The sequence below is a fragment of the Epinephelus fuscoguttatus genome, linkage group LG17 (genome assembly GCF_011397635.1).
Source record: "Epinephelus fuscoguttatus linkage group LG17, E.fuscoguttatus.final_Chr_v1".
Taxonomy (NCBI): domain Eukaryota; kingdom Metazoa; phylum Chordata; class Actinopteri; order Perciformes; family Serranidae; genus Epinephelus; species Epinephelus fuscoguttatus.
In genome coordinates, this window is record NC_064768.1 from 1963792 (window position 1) to 1983171 (window position 19380).

The following is a 19380-nucleotide window of genomic DNA, read 5'->3' on the forward strand; positions in this document are numbered from 1 at the left end:
TGAGGTTAGATAGGTACTATCTGAGGGCAGGAGGTCATGAATTTTGCCTCTAATAGTTAGAATTTTGTCATTAAAAAAGCTCATAAAATCATTACAGCTAAGGGCTAAGGGAATACAAGGCTCAATAGAGCTTTGACTCTCAGTCAGCCTTACTACAGTGCTGAAAAGAAACCTGGGGTTGTTCTTATTGTCTTCTATTAGAGCTGAGTAATAGTTTGCTCTGGCATTGCGGAGGCCCCTCTTATAAGTTTTGAGACTGTCTGTCCAGATTAAACGAGATTCTTCCAGTTTGGTTAATCGCCAATTCCTTTCAAATTTTCGCGATATTTGTTTTAACTTACGGGTTTGAGAGTTATACCAAGGAGCAAACTTTCTTTGTTTTTTTAACTTCTTTTTAAGAGGAGCTACAGAGTCGAGCGTTGTTCGTAGCGAGCCTACGGTGCTATCAACAAAATGATCAATTCGGGAGAGGTTAAAGTCGGCACGGGAAACCTCTGTTACTGAAGGTATTGGTATTGAATTTAACGAAGTAATCTTTTCCTTAAGTTTTGCGACAGCACTATCTGATAAACATCTAATATAGTAACTGTTGCTGAGTGGTGTGTAATCGAGTAAAAAGAAATCAAAAGTAATCAGATAATGATCCGATAGCGAGGGATTCTGTGGAAAGACTTTTAGATTATCAATTTCAATTCCATACGTCAGAACTAGATCGAGGGTATGGTTAAAACAGTGAGTGGGTTCATGTACACCCTGACTGAAGCCAATGGAGTCTAATAATGAGATAAACGCGGTAGCCAGGGAGTCATTATCAACGTCAACATGAATGTTAAAATCGCCTACAATAATAACTTTATCTGATTTAAGAACTAAACTGGATAAAAACTCTGAGAATTCAGATAAAAATTCAGAATACGGGCCAGGAGCACGGTACACTATAACAAATAAAAGTGGCTGCGAGGTTTTCCAGGTCGGGTGTAAAAGACTAAGAACGAGGCTTTCAAATGAATTATAATCTAGTTTAGGTTTAGGATTGATTAACAGGCTAGAGTTAAAAATGGCTGCAACTCCCCCTCCTCGGCCGCTGCCTCGAGGAATGTGGGTATTATTATGACTGGGAGGAGTGGACTCATTTAGACTGACATATTCATCTTGACACAGCCAGGTTTCAGTGAGACTGAGTAAATCAATATGATTATCTGATATTAATTCGTTTACTAACACTGCTTTAGAAGATAGAGACCTGATATTCAACAGTCCGCATTTAATTCTCCTGTTTTGTCTTTCTGTCACAGAAGAGGTTTTAATTTTTATGAGGTTGTTATGCACAACTCCTCTTTGTTTAATTTTAGATTTAGATAATTTAGGCGGTCGGGGGACAGACACCGTTTGTATAAAACTATTAAAACTATGGCTGGGTAACTGAACTAGAAGCTCAGAGAGGCGTTTAGGACTGCGTCTCCGAGTCCTGGTCTCAACTCTGGGTTGTCAGGGATTTAAATTACTAATAAAGTTTGCCAGGTTCCTAGAAATGAGAGCAGCTCCATCCAAAGTGGGATGAATGCCGTCTCTCCTAATAAGACCAGGTTTTCCCCAGAAAGTTTGCCAATTATTAACAAAACCCACATCGTTTGCTGGACACCACCTGGACAGCCAGCGGTTAAATGATGACATGCGGCTAAACATGTCATCACTGGTCAGATTTGGGAGGGGTCCAGAGAAAACTACGGAGTCCGACATCGTTTTTGCGTATTCACACACCGAAGCAATATTAATTTTAGTGACCTCCGATTGGCGTAACCGGGTGTCATTGCCGCCGACGTGAATAACAATCTTACTGAATCTACGTTTAGCTTTAGCCAGCAGCTTTAAATTTGATTCAATGTCGCCCGCTCTGGCCCCAGGGATACATTTGACTATGGCCGCTGGTGTTGCTAACTTCACGTTTCTCAGAATAGAGCTGCCAATAACCAGAGTTTTATCCTCAGCGGGTGTCGCTGAGTGGGGAAAAGCGGTTGGAAACGTGAACAGGCTGGTGGTGAGCCGTGGGCTTCGGCTTGGAGCTGTGCTTCTGGCGAACCGTAACCCAACCTCCCGGCTGAACGGGAGTTACTGGAGGACAGTTAGCAGAGGCTAAGGCTATGCTATGTGGCTCCGCACCGGCTACAGGGGGCTGGCTAACTACCGCAGCTGCTGAATGGTTTTCCATGGTGCGGAGCCGCGCTTCTAATTCACTAAGCCTCGCCTCCAACGCAGCAAATAAGCTACACTTGTTACAATTACCACTGTCGCTAAAGGAGGCAGAGGCATAACTGAACATTTGACACACCGGGCAAGAAAGAGCAGGAGAAGGAGAAGCCATGGCTAAGCTAATGTAGCTAACAAGGCTAAGAGCGTGCAAACAACAGCTAAGAGATTAGCGAGAAAGTCGTAGAAAGGAGGAGAGCTATAGGTGCTTAAACAGAACCAGTGTGGGTTATGACTTGAAGTAGACGTAAAAGCAGCGTTAAAGCAACTGAGGTGAGAAAGCAGGCAAGTGGAATTCACCAGAGCAGTACAGAGACGCTGTCACAGAAACACCGGAAATGACACAACTCGCTTACTGCAATACGTCAGCACGTATCTTACCATCTTACCTTTCTTCTCCCGGGAGGCAGGTTCTGGCTGGAGTGTGTCGAGACTGAGGCTGTGGACCTCCTCCCGCAGGAAGGTTGCAAGTTCGTTCAAAGAGGACCCCGGCTTGTGGGGGTGGAGGCGATTCTGGTGGCGTCTGAATCTCTCCTGACGGAATGGGGGGAGCTTATCCAGGATTTGTTGCACACTGGAACTGCTGTTAAGCTCATGAAGTCCTTCCTTACCTTGACATCTCAGCATCCCCACTTGGTACTGCATCTTGACGAACAGATCATCCAAAGCTTGGTTGTCACGAATCGGCGGGAGGGCCTCGATGGCTGAGGTCTCTGCTAGGATGAAGTCCCATGGGCGCCCGTAGCGGTCATCTAGGGCCTCTATGGATTCAGAGTATGGGGTGTTTGACCAACCAAAGGCTGAGATCAGTGCTCGTGCTCTAGGAACCTTGACGTGCCGCAGCAAGATGGTGTACTTGTACTTCTCGTTGTGGGAGTCGTTAAGGAGAGAGTCCAAACACATGCGCAGCTCCAAGTATTGGGCTCTGTCCTCGACATTAAAGTCAGGAAAGGTGGGTCCCTCCATGTGTGGGGGTACTGACTGATAGGTTGGCAGGACAGGGGTCACCGGAACCAGGTTACTCTGATGTGAGGGTTGGGGGTTCGTGGGAGGTGCCGCTGTACTAACCTGTGTGGGTCCTGATGGACCGTTGGCCACAGGGGCTGCTGTAGCTGGCGACTGCTGGATCGTAGGGGGAGACATGAGACTGGTGTGGAGGCGTTCATCTGGTCAAAGTCAGGACTGAGGAGTGGGAACGTTGTTTGCCTTTGCTGCTCCTCCGCGTGCACTTCTAGACGAAGATTCTGTGGTCTAACTCCGTTTTGTTCCTCCCTCCTTCTGTCCAGTGCCTGTTCCTCTTCATCGTGCTCCATTTCGCTCTGGTTACTCAGGGAATGGTCTCTCGAAGTCCTACATGACGTTCTCTTCGAAGATCGGGCTGAAGAGCATGGCGTGAGGTTCTGTAGGACTGCGCCCATTAACTGTAGAGACTGTCTCGCGGTGCTGTCATTCTGCCTTGCGAATGAGGCGCGTTCAGCTTGCTGTGACATAGCTTGGGCTTGCATCCTCTCTCTCTCTAAGGCAGCCTCTTCCTGACATCGCTCTCTCTCTAGGGCAGCTTCTTCTTGACGTCTTACTATCTCGAGGAGCCTAGTCTCATTGGACCTAGGCTTACTATCTGAGTGTCCACCACCGCTAGCCATAGTAGCTCTACCAGGTTTGAATCCGGCTCGAAGGACCAAAATTGTTACAGCTCATGCTACAGCAACGAAATTAAATTAAACTGAAAGGACTGTATACTTACTTTGACTCACTAAACTAAATATTATGACTGCTAAACCTACAAACCAATTAGAAACGGCGATGTAAAGCCACCGGCATACCTCTATGTATAATATTATATGTAATTTGGAAAGGTGGACACTCTACTAAATAACTGGGGGAGGGACACAGGGATAAAGAAATAACAAACTGTACCTTTAATTAGAAGCTAGATGAATAGACACACATGAAATACAATACACAATATTATCCTAACTAAACCCTATACTAAATAGCCTAAGGTAACTATGCTAAGTCCCTATGCTAATCCTATGCTATGGTACCAGATGCCCAGGGGTTGGAGCTCGTGCAGCGATGATGTCCAGGAAAGATGAAAGTCCCAGGTGTAGAGGGGGAGCAGGTGAAACTGAAGATGAGGGGGGGTGTGACTGTCCGTTGAAGGAGCCGGCTACAGAGTTTGTAGTCCACAGTAAAGTTTTGCAACGACGGCTAGCTAGCTTAGCTCTAGCTAGCTTAGCTCTAGCTAGCTAGCGACTCTCAGCCAGCGTTGATCTGCACACCAGGCAGGAACAGTCCCGAAACTCCTCTTCATGTCTTCAACGACCAACAGACGGCAACAATGGCTTTCACCAGCAGACACGGCTCCACTTTCTCACTCACTCCAACGTGTCCAGACACTCATGCAGGCATACACACATCAAAGAGCTCACACACAGATCAGAGAAGGCTGCAACTACACAAGCGCCGACAAAACGACGGCATCACTATTTAGACACACAACATGCGTTACAGACAAATACACATACAAATATATTTGGCATGAAAATAATAAACTAAATCAAAGTGAGAAGAAAGAGAAACCTAGCTGGGTGGGGGCAAGGTTATTTTCTATTCCTTATCTATTACTCAAACTGAGCTTAACTGAACTAATCTAAATGTGCTTCTGGACCATCGAAACAATGGCAGAGAAATAACGCTTACTGTAAATTTGGATGAAAATGGAATAATTAGAACCATAATTGGAGTTTACAAATCAAGGAAATACAAAATAATATCTACACTACATCAATGTTTATTAGAGAGAAGAGGAAACACGACACTAAATGTAGAGCTGAAATGGGAAAAAGAATTGTGTGTGAATATTACAAAAGATGAATGGTTGCATATTTAGAGTAAAAATGAAATAAAAGATAAAGTCCGCACACCAGAAGCTGCTCCTTGAAGAATGTATTTGATGTAACGTTTCGGGCTCCTGCCCTTCTTCAGACATGAAGTGAATGTGGATACGCACCTCCATATGTACAACCCCTTAGGGTCACCTGACACACTCAGGCGATAAACCACAGGTGTGAAAAAATAAATCAGGAAAAAAATGCATGTACATATAATTCAAATATATCTATGCACAAGCATAGGAAAATACATGCATGCATAGATACAATTCAAAAGATCAAAGTACAATACAATGCAAAAATACCAAAATACCACTATACAAAATTCTTTTAGAGAATATTTTGAGAGAATATGCGCAGGTATAAGACCTGCAGTGCAAATGTAAATATAAATATATCACACACACATTCTAAGTATCGCATGAAGAAATCATCAGGTGAAGACCATCAGAAACTTATGTGACATTAAAGGGAAAAAAAAATGTACTGTAGAGGGGCCTCTAACAAGTAAGTATCAAACCCACAGCGATATGACAGATGCAGACAAACATGAGAACATGGCTCACACAGTAGTAGCAGAAAAAAATCAAATGCAACATCATACCAGCTACTGAGGGTTAATGACAACGGAGTGAAAAAATTGAATTTCCCTCAGGGGGATTAAATTAAAATTTTACCGACATATGCCAGGCCACACGGGCACTTAAGCAAATAAATAACATTTTTAGTGTTACATAAAATCACACCCTTGATGTTGAAAGACTTGCCAGTCCGTGGATGATTGAAAGTAGAAGTTTTGTGTGTGACGTTACACTGGGTACAGTTGCCACATCTGTAATTCCCAGAGGGAACAGATTGTAAAAAGTGGGTGGTGCATATTTGGAGAACACAATAGTCTACAACATCCTCTCGCACTTGAAGAGAGCACTGTTGGGAGATTATAATCAGATTCTTTATTACACCCAAAATTTAGAACAAAATACTTGTCTACAGCACAACCATGTTGGAGAAGATGTGGGGCAATAAACATGGATCATACTCATGTATTTTGACTCTGTCCTGAAATTGTGCAGTTTTGGGTAAATGTTCATATGGTTATTATTAAAATTTTGGGTTATGATATACCTAGATCATGCATGGTATTGTATATATGGCAGGAGGAATTGTGTTAAGAGAAGACAGATACCTGATGAAAATCTTGTTGGGAGCCTGTAAAAAGGCCATCAAGAAGACATGGTATAAGGCAGAACCACCAGCACAAGATGAATGGCTAAAAATTGTGAAAGAAATATATGTGTACGAATTCTTACCCACAGGATAAGGACTCAAGAGGAGCGATGACAAGAGAAATGGGAGAAATGGACAGTGTTTACATGTCAACAACAAGATGAGAGACTCAGTAACTGACTATGACTATGTCACAGGGATGAATAGCTTTTGAGAGACAGGGCAATCTGGACCTTTTTATTTTTTTGTATACTTATTTCTGTTTGTTTGTATTCTGTTTTGTATGCATTTTCCTTTACCTCTTTACAACACTCTACACAACAAAAATAAAGTGTAAAAAAAAAAAAAAAAATAGCTGTAGAATGCGGTCTGGCATCCCTGTACTATTTCCTCTACAGAAGGCTCCCACATCATCAGATATTTATACTACAAGTGTTTTAAAAGAACCCTCCCAAACCTTAGCCACTAGGTTAGACAGGATACTCAGCTAAGTGACAGGAAATGCACCCTTCAGGCTGTACCGAGGGATTATCCTGTGCATCGCTAACCTCTCCAACACTTAGTGTAAAATAGCTCTATGCTGAGGCTTGTATATACCTCCTTTATTTCACCCACTCCTTTAATATTTGGTTTAGCCAGTAGAAGTCTGCAGTAGCACTAACAGTAAAAGTTGAGTACTACTTACTACTGAGTGCTTTTACATTAAAGTACCGTGATCCTTTTGTGTATTATTCATGTATTCTTCTGAGTTTCAAACTTCCCTGCAATCTGTGGGTAAATAAAAAGGCAAACTATCCATCTTGTATGTTAACAGTTCCATATTTATTCAAAAGACATTCAGGATGCACAGCAATAATAACAAGGGTAAGACTTAGGAAGAGAATTTAAGGAGGAAACATTCCGAGTAAAGGTAAGGAAAGGGAACTTTCCAGTGCTTAGCCTTCCATGTGTAAACTGTAGTGACAACTGTGGTGACAAATAACTCTGGTGGCCACAAGTCAAGCATGCCTCGTCATCATGCTCACAGCTCAGACTTCAGGAGCTTCTTGGCTTTCTGCATGTTGCTCTTCACTGAGGGAGAGACAGGAAATGGTTACATTCATTCAGTCTGTGTTTCACTGCTGGCAGAGACTTAATCTGCTAACTGTAACACTTACAGAGTTTGAGGTCAGTCGGTTCATAGGTATACATGCGGTTGGAATAGCGACCATTGATGTCGGCCCTCACCGTCATTGCGGGGTCTGTAAAGACATTATTGGTACTGAGTGGCAGGATTTTTACTTGTAATGCAGTATTTCTGAATACTTCCTCCTCTGCTGGGTACAGTCATTGGTCAAATCATCTTACAACCAACATTGAAAAATATACCGTTAAAATAGCGTAAAACTATTTACAGTTATGCTAACACTATACTGAGCCCCAGGAGAAACAAATAATTAGTGGCAGTAGTTTTGACATAGTGAATACCCTGGCAATGATATGACAGGAAACACAGATCTAAAGTGACAGTGTGGTATCAAATGGTCAAAATGCTTTCCACTCACACACTTGCAGCTAAGATGCTTCGTGTGAAAACTGAAACTTTCAGCCTTGATGCCAATGTATAGTACTAAAAAGCAATGATGTAGTTAGTTATAACAAGGAAACTATAAAAGAAGGAAAGGTCATATGTCAGTGACAGCATTCGATAAGGGGAACTGCCCATTGGCCCGACATCCCATTGTTCCGACCATATTAAACCCATTGTTCCAAAGTCCGTTCCGAAATCATCATGATGCCCTGTGGTTAAGGTCTGGTTAGGTTTAGGCACAAAAACCACTTGGTTAGGGTTAGGAAAAGATCATGGTGTGGGTTAAAATGAAAAAGAGCATGACAAACACAAACACATAAGCTGTGAGCCTGCTTCGTCTCAAGCCTTTCCCAGCTGACCCAGAGCTGGTCGCACCATCAAGGCAGAAATAAGCCTGCCGGGAGCCATTCAGCACCGCGCGCAGACCGTCGGACTAATTGGATGTCGGACCAATGGGCTGTCGGACCAATGACATGGACCCTTCGGTAGGCGGGCTTTGGCGTCAGCTCACTTGGAGTCAATGTGGCGGACACTGCAAATCACACAATAACCAATAATACTTTTGTTTTTTTGTTTTTTCAACTTTGACTGAAAAAATATTTCCACCACATTAAAAAGCACACATTGCATGATGCTGACTTTAAAAAAAAAAAAAATCTAAATATGCACATTTGTTTTCCTTGTTATTGGTTTCCAAACAGATGATGGCTCTGTTCATCAGCTGTATCTCAGTGTCTGCTGGTCTTTTGTTTGGAGACCAATAACAAAGAAAACAAACATGCATATTTAGTTTTTTTTTTTAAATCAGTTGGCGTCACGTAATGTGTGTTTTTTAATCTGATGGAAAGATTTTTCAGTGAAAGCTGAAACCACACAAATATGATGGTTTATATTGTGACTTGCTGTGCCTGCCTCATTGACGCAGTAGAACTGGCACCATAAGTGTTCTTTTACATTTTCTTGGAGTTATAACAGTAAACAAAGTGTTCCACTGAAGGCGAGTAACCTTATCTATGACAGAGACATGTTAACAGGTGTTGCAATCTAGTTCTTACCGACAAAAAGGATTCTGGGAACATACTGTCCATCAGGATGGAGATTTTTGTCTGTGGTTTCATACTGTAGTTGAGAAAAGGAAGAACAGATCATCAAACATATCAGAGTCTGAACCATGCCATCTTAGAGCATTAGTGTTTTTGAAAAATCACTAAATAAAAAAAAAAATACTCTTAATCAGCTGCTTCCTATGAGTGATGAACGAAGGCAGAGCACTTGGGGTTTTGGTTTGACACCAGACATTGTATTTTGTCTGAACTTTTTTAAGTGCCTTTTTAAGTGGGCAAGGCTCTGTTTGTAAAGGTGATGTCATAAATTTCTGTGTACCAGTCGTAGTTCAGTAACATCTGAATATCAATGTGATGACTGTTGAGGAGGTGTTTACTCATGTTTACAGTTAAACTCATGGTAAACAATAACTAAGCTAAATTTTTATTTTAATTGTTTCTTGTTTAGTGGAGAGTATTTGATAGTATGGAGAAAGTTTGCATGGGCTTTAATGCCAAACAATATAATCAATTATGACACAAGGTTTTTTAAGGTTTTGAAAGATTCAGTGGTATGCATCATTGTTCAGCCAGATCTGAAAATCCTGTAATTTACCATAAGATTGAGGACGATAAACTCCTCATCAAGCGTTCTCTGGAGCTCGATGTCCTCAGAGAAAACCTTCTTCAGTGCTGTGGGTGAAACAGGTTTTCAATTCAGTTCAGTTTCAGTTCATTAGCACCTGAGCTTGGTGCAGATCAGCACCAGGATATGACACCACACATGAGCAAACAAAGTACTGCTTGCTCTTCAAACAGGTTTGGTACTTAATTCAATCAATTTTTTTTTTTAATTTTTCCTGCATGAGTAACTGTACTTCATCCATAACAAGACTGTTCAATTTATGATTTAGTCATGCGCTGTGAATTGAAGTAACAGGGACCTCGTTTGATAACAACTATATTAGAGCATCAATTTACAAACTCTCACACAGCTCCTGTAGTATAATCCAAGTCTCATTTATCTAGTCGTATGCTCAGTACTTCCCAAACATGAATGCATTTTTACTAGAGCATTACTATTTTTAACACTTCCACATTAACAGTCTCAGGCACGGATGAGTAGTGCACCTTTATACTCTCAGTGGAATACATGAGCAGAGTTCAAACACATGCCCAAGCACACAACTCAGAATGTGGAGGTGTTTGAAATATTAAGGCTTTCTAATGAAAAGTCATGTGTTTGGGAAGTACTGAGCACATGACTGAATAACTGAGAACTGGGTTTTACTGCAAGACTTGTGTGACAGTTTGTAAATGGATGTTCTGATATATTTTTGTTGTTGTGTAACACAGACCTCTTTTACTCAAATTCATCAAAGATTTATTTTTAGTTATCAGATTCTTCTTTCAACTAGCCTGCAAGAAAAAGTACTTCATGAATTCACCGTAACACAGGGTGAGTAATTGATGTACAAATGGCGACGTATTCCTTTAATAACTCAAATAACAGAATCCAGATGTTAGAATTACCTTGGCTGTGTGGGCAATCGTCAAGGTGAAAGAGGACCATCAGAGGCTTGTTTCTAAAACACAAATCAGCTCCTATTACATTTAATCATTAACCTTTAATGAACGCCAGTGTCAGAGTGAAACATGTTGATGTCAGTCTTAGAAACATTTCTAACCTTGATCTGGACCAGTAGAGAGCCTCCTCATAAGTCTGAGCCCAGATTAGCTGATCACCCCAACCTGGACAGACATGGACACGATCAGAGATAAATGACAGACTCTGCATTGTCTCAGTATGTACTGCAATGTATTTAAGTCTCAGTCATTCAGATGCTGCTTACAAACCTCTGGACAGAGTCTGAACGCTCCTCCTGCCTGTTTTCGGGATGTATTTCCCAAAGGTGGAAGACATGGCCACCAGGATCAAGAGCACTGTCAATGCCGCTTTGATCATCTTCAGACTTACTAGAATATGAGGAACAGACAAAGGCAGGAGGAAAAAATATTCCAACAGTGTGATCAAAGAAGGAACAGTATCAGAATGGAATCACGTTTGTCAGGAATGGAAGAAATGTAAACTTTCCATTTCCTTTGAAAAAGAAAAGAGTTGATTTACATCTAGTTCCTACTACAGAGGAATCTGTAATTGTTTTTTGTTTGTTTATTTGTTTCTTTAAATGATTTTGTTGGCATTTTCACTGCACTGGAAACAAGTGAAGAGAAATAAGAGTTATTGTATTGTTTATGCACTTTCAGGACTAGGATCTGTGTTTATGCCAACATTAACAAGTTATTTCTAAGTTATTAAAAGTTAAAATAGAATAAAATAGAATGGCTGGAATTACAATGACTGACTTCTTTGGATACATACAGAGATGACTCTTAAACAAAAATCCCATTTTTCAAAAATGACAAAAGTAAATAGCCTGAGCTGTACTTTGAAAATAACATTTCAGTTAGTACAAATGGAACCACCAAAGTGACCACACCGAAGCAGCTGATAGACTTTTTCTAAGGCTTCCACAGAGTGCAACATCACAAGTCACTGTGATGACTCATGCTTTACTTTGACTTCCAATTGTGTTGTATTTGTTAAGTTTTAGTTATCAGCTAGATAATTATTAGCCCTCCTGTCCTTCTTTCTTGCAAATTAAAACTTTTATCCCTCCTTAACAACGTTTAATATTTCTTTTAAAGATAACTTCACCTAGCTACCTTTTCTTCTGTTTCATTTTCTTTAAGCATATTTTAAAGCAGTCAACTGAACTTTAAGCTAATTAACTGACTACTTTCCCTCCAACTACAGTGCAGTATATGAGAAGTATGGTCATAAGTGGTGGTAAGACATTGTAAGTATGATGTAGGCTATCTTACCTGTTATAGAAGGGTCAGGTGAGACTGTAGGTGGACCGCAGCTGCAGGATCTGCTCTTCCTTCACTCTCACCTGTCTGTTTTTAAACAGCCGTTGGACTGCGGGCCCGCCCTCTTCCCATCCCCCCACATCATAGCGGAATAGCACAGTGATTCTAGTTCAAACCAAACTCCCTTTGGAAAATTGGTCAGTTGAGGTTGTAGCGGGTATTGCCAAATATATCGTGATGTAAGGTCATGATCATTAACATTTTAAGTTGTGATAAAATAAATCCTTGAAATCGGCATACGCTATAATAACCGAGAGCTTCTTCTAATTCATGTAACTATAGTATTCAAATAAAGATTTTTATTGGTCTGAAATGTTGCTTTGGTAGGTTATCTATATGCACAGTGTATCAGAACACTATATTGAGTTATACTTCACATTGTGTGTATTCTACCATTTATATAAACAGCGCACTCTTACATTATCAGATTTTTTTTTTTTTTTTTTAAAAGATTATTTTTTTGGGCTTTTGCCTTTGATGAGCAGGACGGGGTGGGATGGGGGGTGGCACGCGGCTGATGGCCGCAGGCCGGGGTCGAGCCCGCGACCGCTGCAGCGAGGCATCGCCTCTATGCATGGGTACCGGTACTATCCACTACGCTACCGACGCCCCACATTATCAGATTTTTTAAGGGGATTTGGCATTCAATTTCCTCCACACTTGGAAGAACGGCTCCTATACAGGTTACAAGGGGATGTAGTTGCACACCTTATTGTTTTGCATGTTCATAACTGGATTTCCTTTCTGTTATATGAATAAACCGAAACAGCTGGGACACTGTGATGGATAATTACTGATCAGCTTTATTTATCTTTCTTTATGGGACATGGTTAAGAGGGAATATTTGGGTTGGATCCAAGGACGAGTCAGCAATTGAGAAACGGATCAGAGGCTGGATGATGACTGGTCTTTATGTGATTGGCTCAAGACACAAAGGTGCAACAGAATCGTTTTACCACAAAGTCAACACATCCATTTATCATACAGATCAACAATTACTAATGTTTAACATCCAGGTTTTCATAAGTGAATACACACACACCAAGGGATTGGACACAACCTTGTGTGATTAATAACTGCAATTTGTGACAGCCTGTGGGCCTAGTCTTTGAATTACACTGGGCCTTTACATTTTACATGTTTCAAACACTTGGGTATAGCTTAAAGTATCTAAAGTTGCGCAATCTCTGAGCATTTAAGGACATAACCTAGAGGAATTTGGATGTGAAGGTGCTATGTTTATTCTGTGTGCGCTTTATCTTGAGGCATCTCAACGGTCTCCTGTGTTCTGCAGCAGGGAGCACAGTGTCATCTGGCTGCTATCAATGACAGCTTTGTTCAGTCTCAGCCTTTATGTGCCTCTCAGTGACTAAATCAGTCCTGCATCTTGGAACTGTAACTTTTCTAAATGTCCAGGGGATACTTGCCAATAGGGCACCAAATGTGCTACCACAGTCACCCTCAACATGCGTACTTGCTGCTGTTCAAATGTGGAGCATCCCTCTCCTGACTATCATGTAGCGTGCTGTATAGGCTTCTTCTCTGTGCTTTACTTGTGAAGTATTTGGACAAAGTGTTACTGCTTTACAATGAAAAGAATAAGAAGCAAGAAATAAAATCATCAAACACAAGGACACAAAATAATATCAAATGTATCAGTGAAATGTTCATTTTGTAGTTTCATATACATGAGCCACATTGGTGTTTTTGTTCAAATAAACAAGCTTTTAGTGATCAGACACATGGTATTAGCCTACTTCTTATAAGCCTTAATAGTTTTGCTCATGGTTAATAAATCATTTATTTAAGAGCCATTTATAGAAAGATCTTTTAAGTTGCTAGGTTGGGGAAAATCATCCCCCAGTCTTTTTAGCTCTTTGATCCATCGGGAAGAATCTTCTAATGGATTGTTTGACCTCAAACCATCTGGAAAATGCTGCAGAGGATTTAGACAAAAATTAATATAATAACCGCTTATAAATATTTACAACTGCAGATTAAATAGATTTTTGAATAATGAGTTTATCAACAAATGATTTACTAACTTCAGTTGTCAGCTTAAAAAAGTTAATAACCTCTGACCTTTTGTTAATGACTTTGTGGGGTTTTTTTAAGTAGTGAAAAAAAAACCAGCTAAGGTGGCAATACAATCATAGATCTGATGGCTTGTTACAGACTGACTTAACCCTTAAACTGTAGTCCTGATGGCTTATTACCAACTCACTAAACTCTGTAACCGCAGACCTGATGGCTTATTAACATATTCAACTTTATAACCACAGACCTGGTGGCTTATTAATGACTTACTAAATTTTGTTGGTTGAATGATATGCTCCTATGGCTGCTGCAGTAAGGACATTGCCTTTGTACATGGAATGCCTGCTCTACCCATTGAGCTGTTGGGCACCCTACGACTTAATAAACTTTGTAACCACAGACTTGATAGCTTATTAACAACTTACTGAACTTTATAACTGCAGACTTTATGGCATATTAGCAAGTGAGATTGTCATTCCTATTTATTAATGACTTTATTTATGCCTTGACAATTAATAACTCACCAGCCAGAGATTTTTCACAACCTGGAAACCCAAAAGGTGTTCTTATTAATTACTGTGTATAATACCACTAACTGATATAAAAATTGAGGTTCTTAAAGTGCTTAAAAACATGGAAATTTGAACCTCTATATTTCTGTGACAACTGGGCCACTCTCATCTGCACTCATCTGGATGTGACTCAATGGAGCTACTAAATGGTCCTTGAGATCAGATCGTCTTGTTATTCACTTGTAAACCCTTTTTAAAGTGCACTTTATTAGAAAGTAGAAGAGATAGTGTTTCTGCTGCAGTAGCATTTTTTTCTACCACTGCTACTCAGTCTTTCCATACTGCATACTGTCCACACAGTTGAGTGCTGTATTTATATGTCATGTCATATGAGCGTCTTAAGTTTCATCATAGATTTTCCCTGATTTTTGGCGGATCTAGATGACAGAATTAAAGGCTATTCTATGTAAACAGAAAATACCTTCTGTTGCAGTAAACACTATGGAATGGGACCAGGATCAGTAGGGTAACAAAGTACATGTACATGTAATTTACTAACTCAAAAAAGTTGACCTAGTGTTAAGTTACTCTTCAAAAAAAAAATCGTCATAAAAAATCAAGACCATGGAAATGACCATAATCTCAGCACACAACTGCAATTTTAACAATTCTAAAGATTAATAAATATTGTAAGAATGATAAGTAAGACTTTGGGTTATTCTTGGAGAGGTTTTCCATGTGTGTAACAAACTAAGCATTTTAAGGAATTTCACTTCATGAAAAAGGTAACAATGAACAGAGTGTTGTGCTGAAGCTGAATGGTTACAGCACATTCCATAGAACCACAATGTCCAGCAGGGGACCCCTTTTCTCCCTGTATTTCACAACCTGCTATGGATTGTCCAATGAAGATGAAGATGCAGAAAAAATAATCTTCTGTTGAAAGTAGCTGCTGATGGACAGGATAGCCCTGTCACATACATCAATGAGACACTTTTACCTACAGGAAGAGTGAGTGAGCTAACAAGGGCCAGGCTCTTGACACTGTGTGTCACTCTGCTTACTCTCTCAACTTCTAGCAATGTCATCAGGAAAAGTTAGATCTATTTCTTTTATATCTATGTGATGTATATATGTATGTGCATATCAGGTTTACTAGCAAGCTAAGGTTGGCATGTATGTATGGCCCTCTATAAGCTTCCTAAAATGAATATTATTTACATTTAAATGTACTCACTTTTGTACATATATTTGTAGATGTATGTACACATAACTCTGTGAGTAAAACATTCTGATTTGTAATCCACATTCTAGTATGTGATGTGTAGCATGCCACTGCCTCCAATTATAACATTTAAATGTCAGATTTCAATTTTGTCAGGGCACCTTTGCTTCCTCTCAGCAGTCATTCTGCCACAAGTTCCTTTTCTGAAAGGACCCAGAGCTCACAGGGACTGAAAGAAGCTATATCAAATCATACGTTATTTTTACTTTACATTTTGGATATCTGTTTGCCTTTATTGTAGGATAAGGCTTGCATTATTCTATGTTTGTCAATGTCAGTAGGTAGAACTGGTCGTCCACTAATTGGAAGATCGATGGTTCGATCCCCGGCTCCTCCTCTCTACATGTTGAAGTATCCTTGGGCAAGATACTGAACCCCAAATTGCTCCAGATGGCTGTTCCATTGGTGTGTTAATGTGTTAAAAACTGTTTATCAGATGGCACCTTGTATGGTAACCCCAGTGTGTGAATGTGTGAATGTGACTTGTGCGGCTCCCAGGTCCTACCCACTGGCTCCTGAAGACATGGCATTTGGGGTCCAGTTAATTCCTCAAATAGCTGCTAACTGTAGCTTTTATCTAATAAACAGAAGGTAATAGAAGCAACTATTTTCAGCAGTGGATCAATCCACATTTGGTGCTGTAGTGAGTATTTGTTTCAGCAGAACGGTGTATATGAGACTGAGCCAAAATTAACTGTGTGTTTTCATGGTAATGAAGGTATATATCAGCCAGTGACACAGTGTGGCTCACTGATGTGTTTTAACAACTACCGAGGAAGAAGATAAGGTCATTAAGATGCACACTATAGCTGTTAGTAGATTCATTCACTGTTGTTCAAGTCTACTGATAAAGAACATGAGATGTGTCTGACAGCTCCTGGAAGAAATCTTGTAAGAGGGTCTTGTGTCATACTGTTTTTCTTATGGCTACATCAAACTGCCACGTCAAATGGAAAGACTGTGGAGTGTATTTATCCTGTTTTCTGCTTTTATATGACTTTATGATTAGATATCACGTTCTATCATATTTGATCTGATTTGGTGTCTTTTTATTTCTGTGATATTCCTCTGTGAAGCTGTTTGCTCATACTGTTTTCTCTATTACACTCATTGCATCCCTTCAGTAAAAAGCTTAATGAACCAAATGTCCCAAAGTACTATATAAATAATTGTTTATGATGCTGTGTGTTGTGATGCTGGCTTGTAACCAGGATGTCGGAGCATTTTAGTGCTGAGGTGTCCTTAACCCCCGCTCTGTCTGTACCGGCTTTCATTTGCCACCGCTGTGTGTTGTCACAGCACCATGGTCAATATTTGAACTAAAGGGCAGGGTTAAAAGGCCGCTCCTATTAGCACTTTACATTCACCAGCTGCACTCAGCCCCACCCTGATAACACGGATCTAACACACTTACTCTCTCCACACCCATACTGCTATTGGCCGGCCGGCTTGAATAGGATGCAACTTCCTGGTTTAAAGTGAGGCACAATGCAGCAGCTCACGAACACCTGAACTCACCTCAGATAAAGATGAGAAATGCTAACACACACGTTGTGTTAACCAATCTCAATTCTTAAACTAAACACACTTCTTCACTGCTTTCACTGCTTCTTGCGATCTTTCTATTTCTGCTTTTGTGATATAGCAAAAATCTATTCCTTTGAGAAACGCAGAAATCCAGTCACAGAATCAAACATCAATAGAGGGATTATTTTATAAAGAATGAATTAAGATGTCTTTAAAAAAGAGTCACAATGCTTATTTGTATGGAATCCTCTGATATAGCACTAAATCCTTTCCAAACCTACACTTCCAAAAGTCTTTGAGGTTTAGCTTATTTCAAGGTGCCATCACAACCCAGCTGTTCCATGGAAGCAGCGGGTTGAAATATATTGTGATTTTTTTGGTCACTTTTCATTGTTATTGGATAGGTTAAAATAGAGATACAAGAAGTAACATGCACTGAGAGTAGAGGTGTGGACTCAAGTCACATGACTCAGACTTGAGTCAGAAATTTGATGACTTTAGACTCGACAAAATCAATTAAGACTTGCAACTCGATTTGGACTTTAAGATCAGAGTCTTTTGACTTGAAAATACTTGATATCTTCCCCCAGGCCCAAAGATTAATAAGCATGTTATTTAAAAAGTGTGCCACCAATCAAAAGTGATGACATTTCATATCCAAAAGGTCAAAGGTCAGCTTTACTGTGACATCATAATGTTCTGCATAAAACACTTTTCTGGCCATTACTCAACGTCATGTACGTACGAACCTTTTCAGAAAAATGGCTGCATAGCAAAATTAGTGATAATGAGATCAAACTAGATAATTACATGCTATACAGAGCAGACAGGGGCACTAGAGGAGGAGGTGTGGCTATTTATGTTTCTTTGCACTTCATTTCTGAAACTGCCACTCCTAAAGTACTCCGATCTTTCTTTGAATGTCTTTTTGTTGAGTTAAAACTTCATGAAAATAAACATCTTATCATAGGTAGTATTTACAGACCTCCACTTGTCCATCCTGACTCAGCCAAATGTATTTTATCCACTTTTACCTCATTTGAACACCCGCATGAAATGATCATCCTAGGTGACTTCAACTGTAACTAGCTTGATTGCTCTTCATCTAATGACAAAAACCTACTCAAAACATTTAACTCAGCTGATCAATGAGCCCACCAGAGTTAACACCAGATCTAAATCATTACTAGACTGGATTCTCGTTACCCACCCTCACAGAATTATTAAATGTGGCGTTCTCTGCTTCAGTGATCACTCAACCATCTTCTGTGTATGGAAAATGAAATCTCCTCGCCTTCCTCCAAAATGCATTAAAGTAAGACAAAGTAAGAATATCATTTTGATAATTTCATACATGATTTGATTGCAATAAACTGGAACAGATTTCTACTTAAACCATATATTGAAGACACCTGAAATTATTTTTTTTCTGAACTCACATGTTATTGATAAACACGCCCCATGGAAAGAAATTAAGGTCAAAGGTCAACATTTACCCTGGATCAGTTCTGATCTGATTAATCTTTTTAAACAACGGGATAAAGCTACAGAGAAACTAAGGATGCTGCTGACTGGGAAAAATATAGATCATTAAGGAATTTATTTGAGACAAAAACACGTAATGCTAAATCAGACTTCTATAAAAATCAGCTATCTGAAAATATGCATAACCCAAAACAGTTCTGGAAAAATATGAATAATATCCTCAACAAGTCAAACAAAAGCACCAGTACCCAGCTTTGTTTAAATAATAACATCATTCAGGACCCATTAGTTATTTCAAACATTTTTAACCAGCATTTTACATCTGTGGGTAGCTCTTATGTGTTTGACCCATCTATAACATGTGTTTCCTCTATTAACTCTACCAGTAATAGTTCCTTTTCTTTTCATAAAATATTACCTGTTGAAGTTCAATGTGTAATTAATGAACTAAAGGATGACTGTGGACCTGGACCAGAAGGCAATGAGATTAAATTTATCAAGCTAGCAGCAAATATTCTGATGTACCCACTGTGATCTGTTAAACCTCTCATTATCAACTTCTGCCATCCCTTCTGCCTGGAAATGTGCCACTGTCACTCCACTCCATAAGGGAGGAGAC

The 19380-nt window shown here is 40.0% G+C and overlaps 1 protein-coding gene across 1 annotated transcript; it reads right to left on the bottom strand.

Moving 5' to 3' along the window:
* Positions 1–7168: 7168 nt before the first annotated feature.
* agr2 (anterior gradient 2) lies at positions 7169–11976 on the bottom strand. Its single transcript, XM_049601669.1, has 8 exons — positions 11868–11976; positions 10839–10958; positions 10670–10733; positions 10515–10567; positions 9598–9674; positions 8994–9057; positions 7526–7609; positions 7169–7439 (listed from the first exon to the last, which is right to left on the bottom strand). Exons 2-8 carry the CDS (start codon positions 10945–10947, stop codon positions 7390–7392), a joined length of 501 nt encoding a protein of 166 aa, XP_049457626.1. The 5' UTR covers positions 10948–10958; positions 11868–11976; the 3' UTR covers positions 7169–7389.
* Between the last annotated feature and the right edge of the window lie 7404 nt (positions 11977–19380).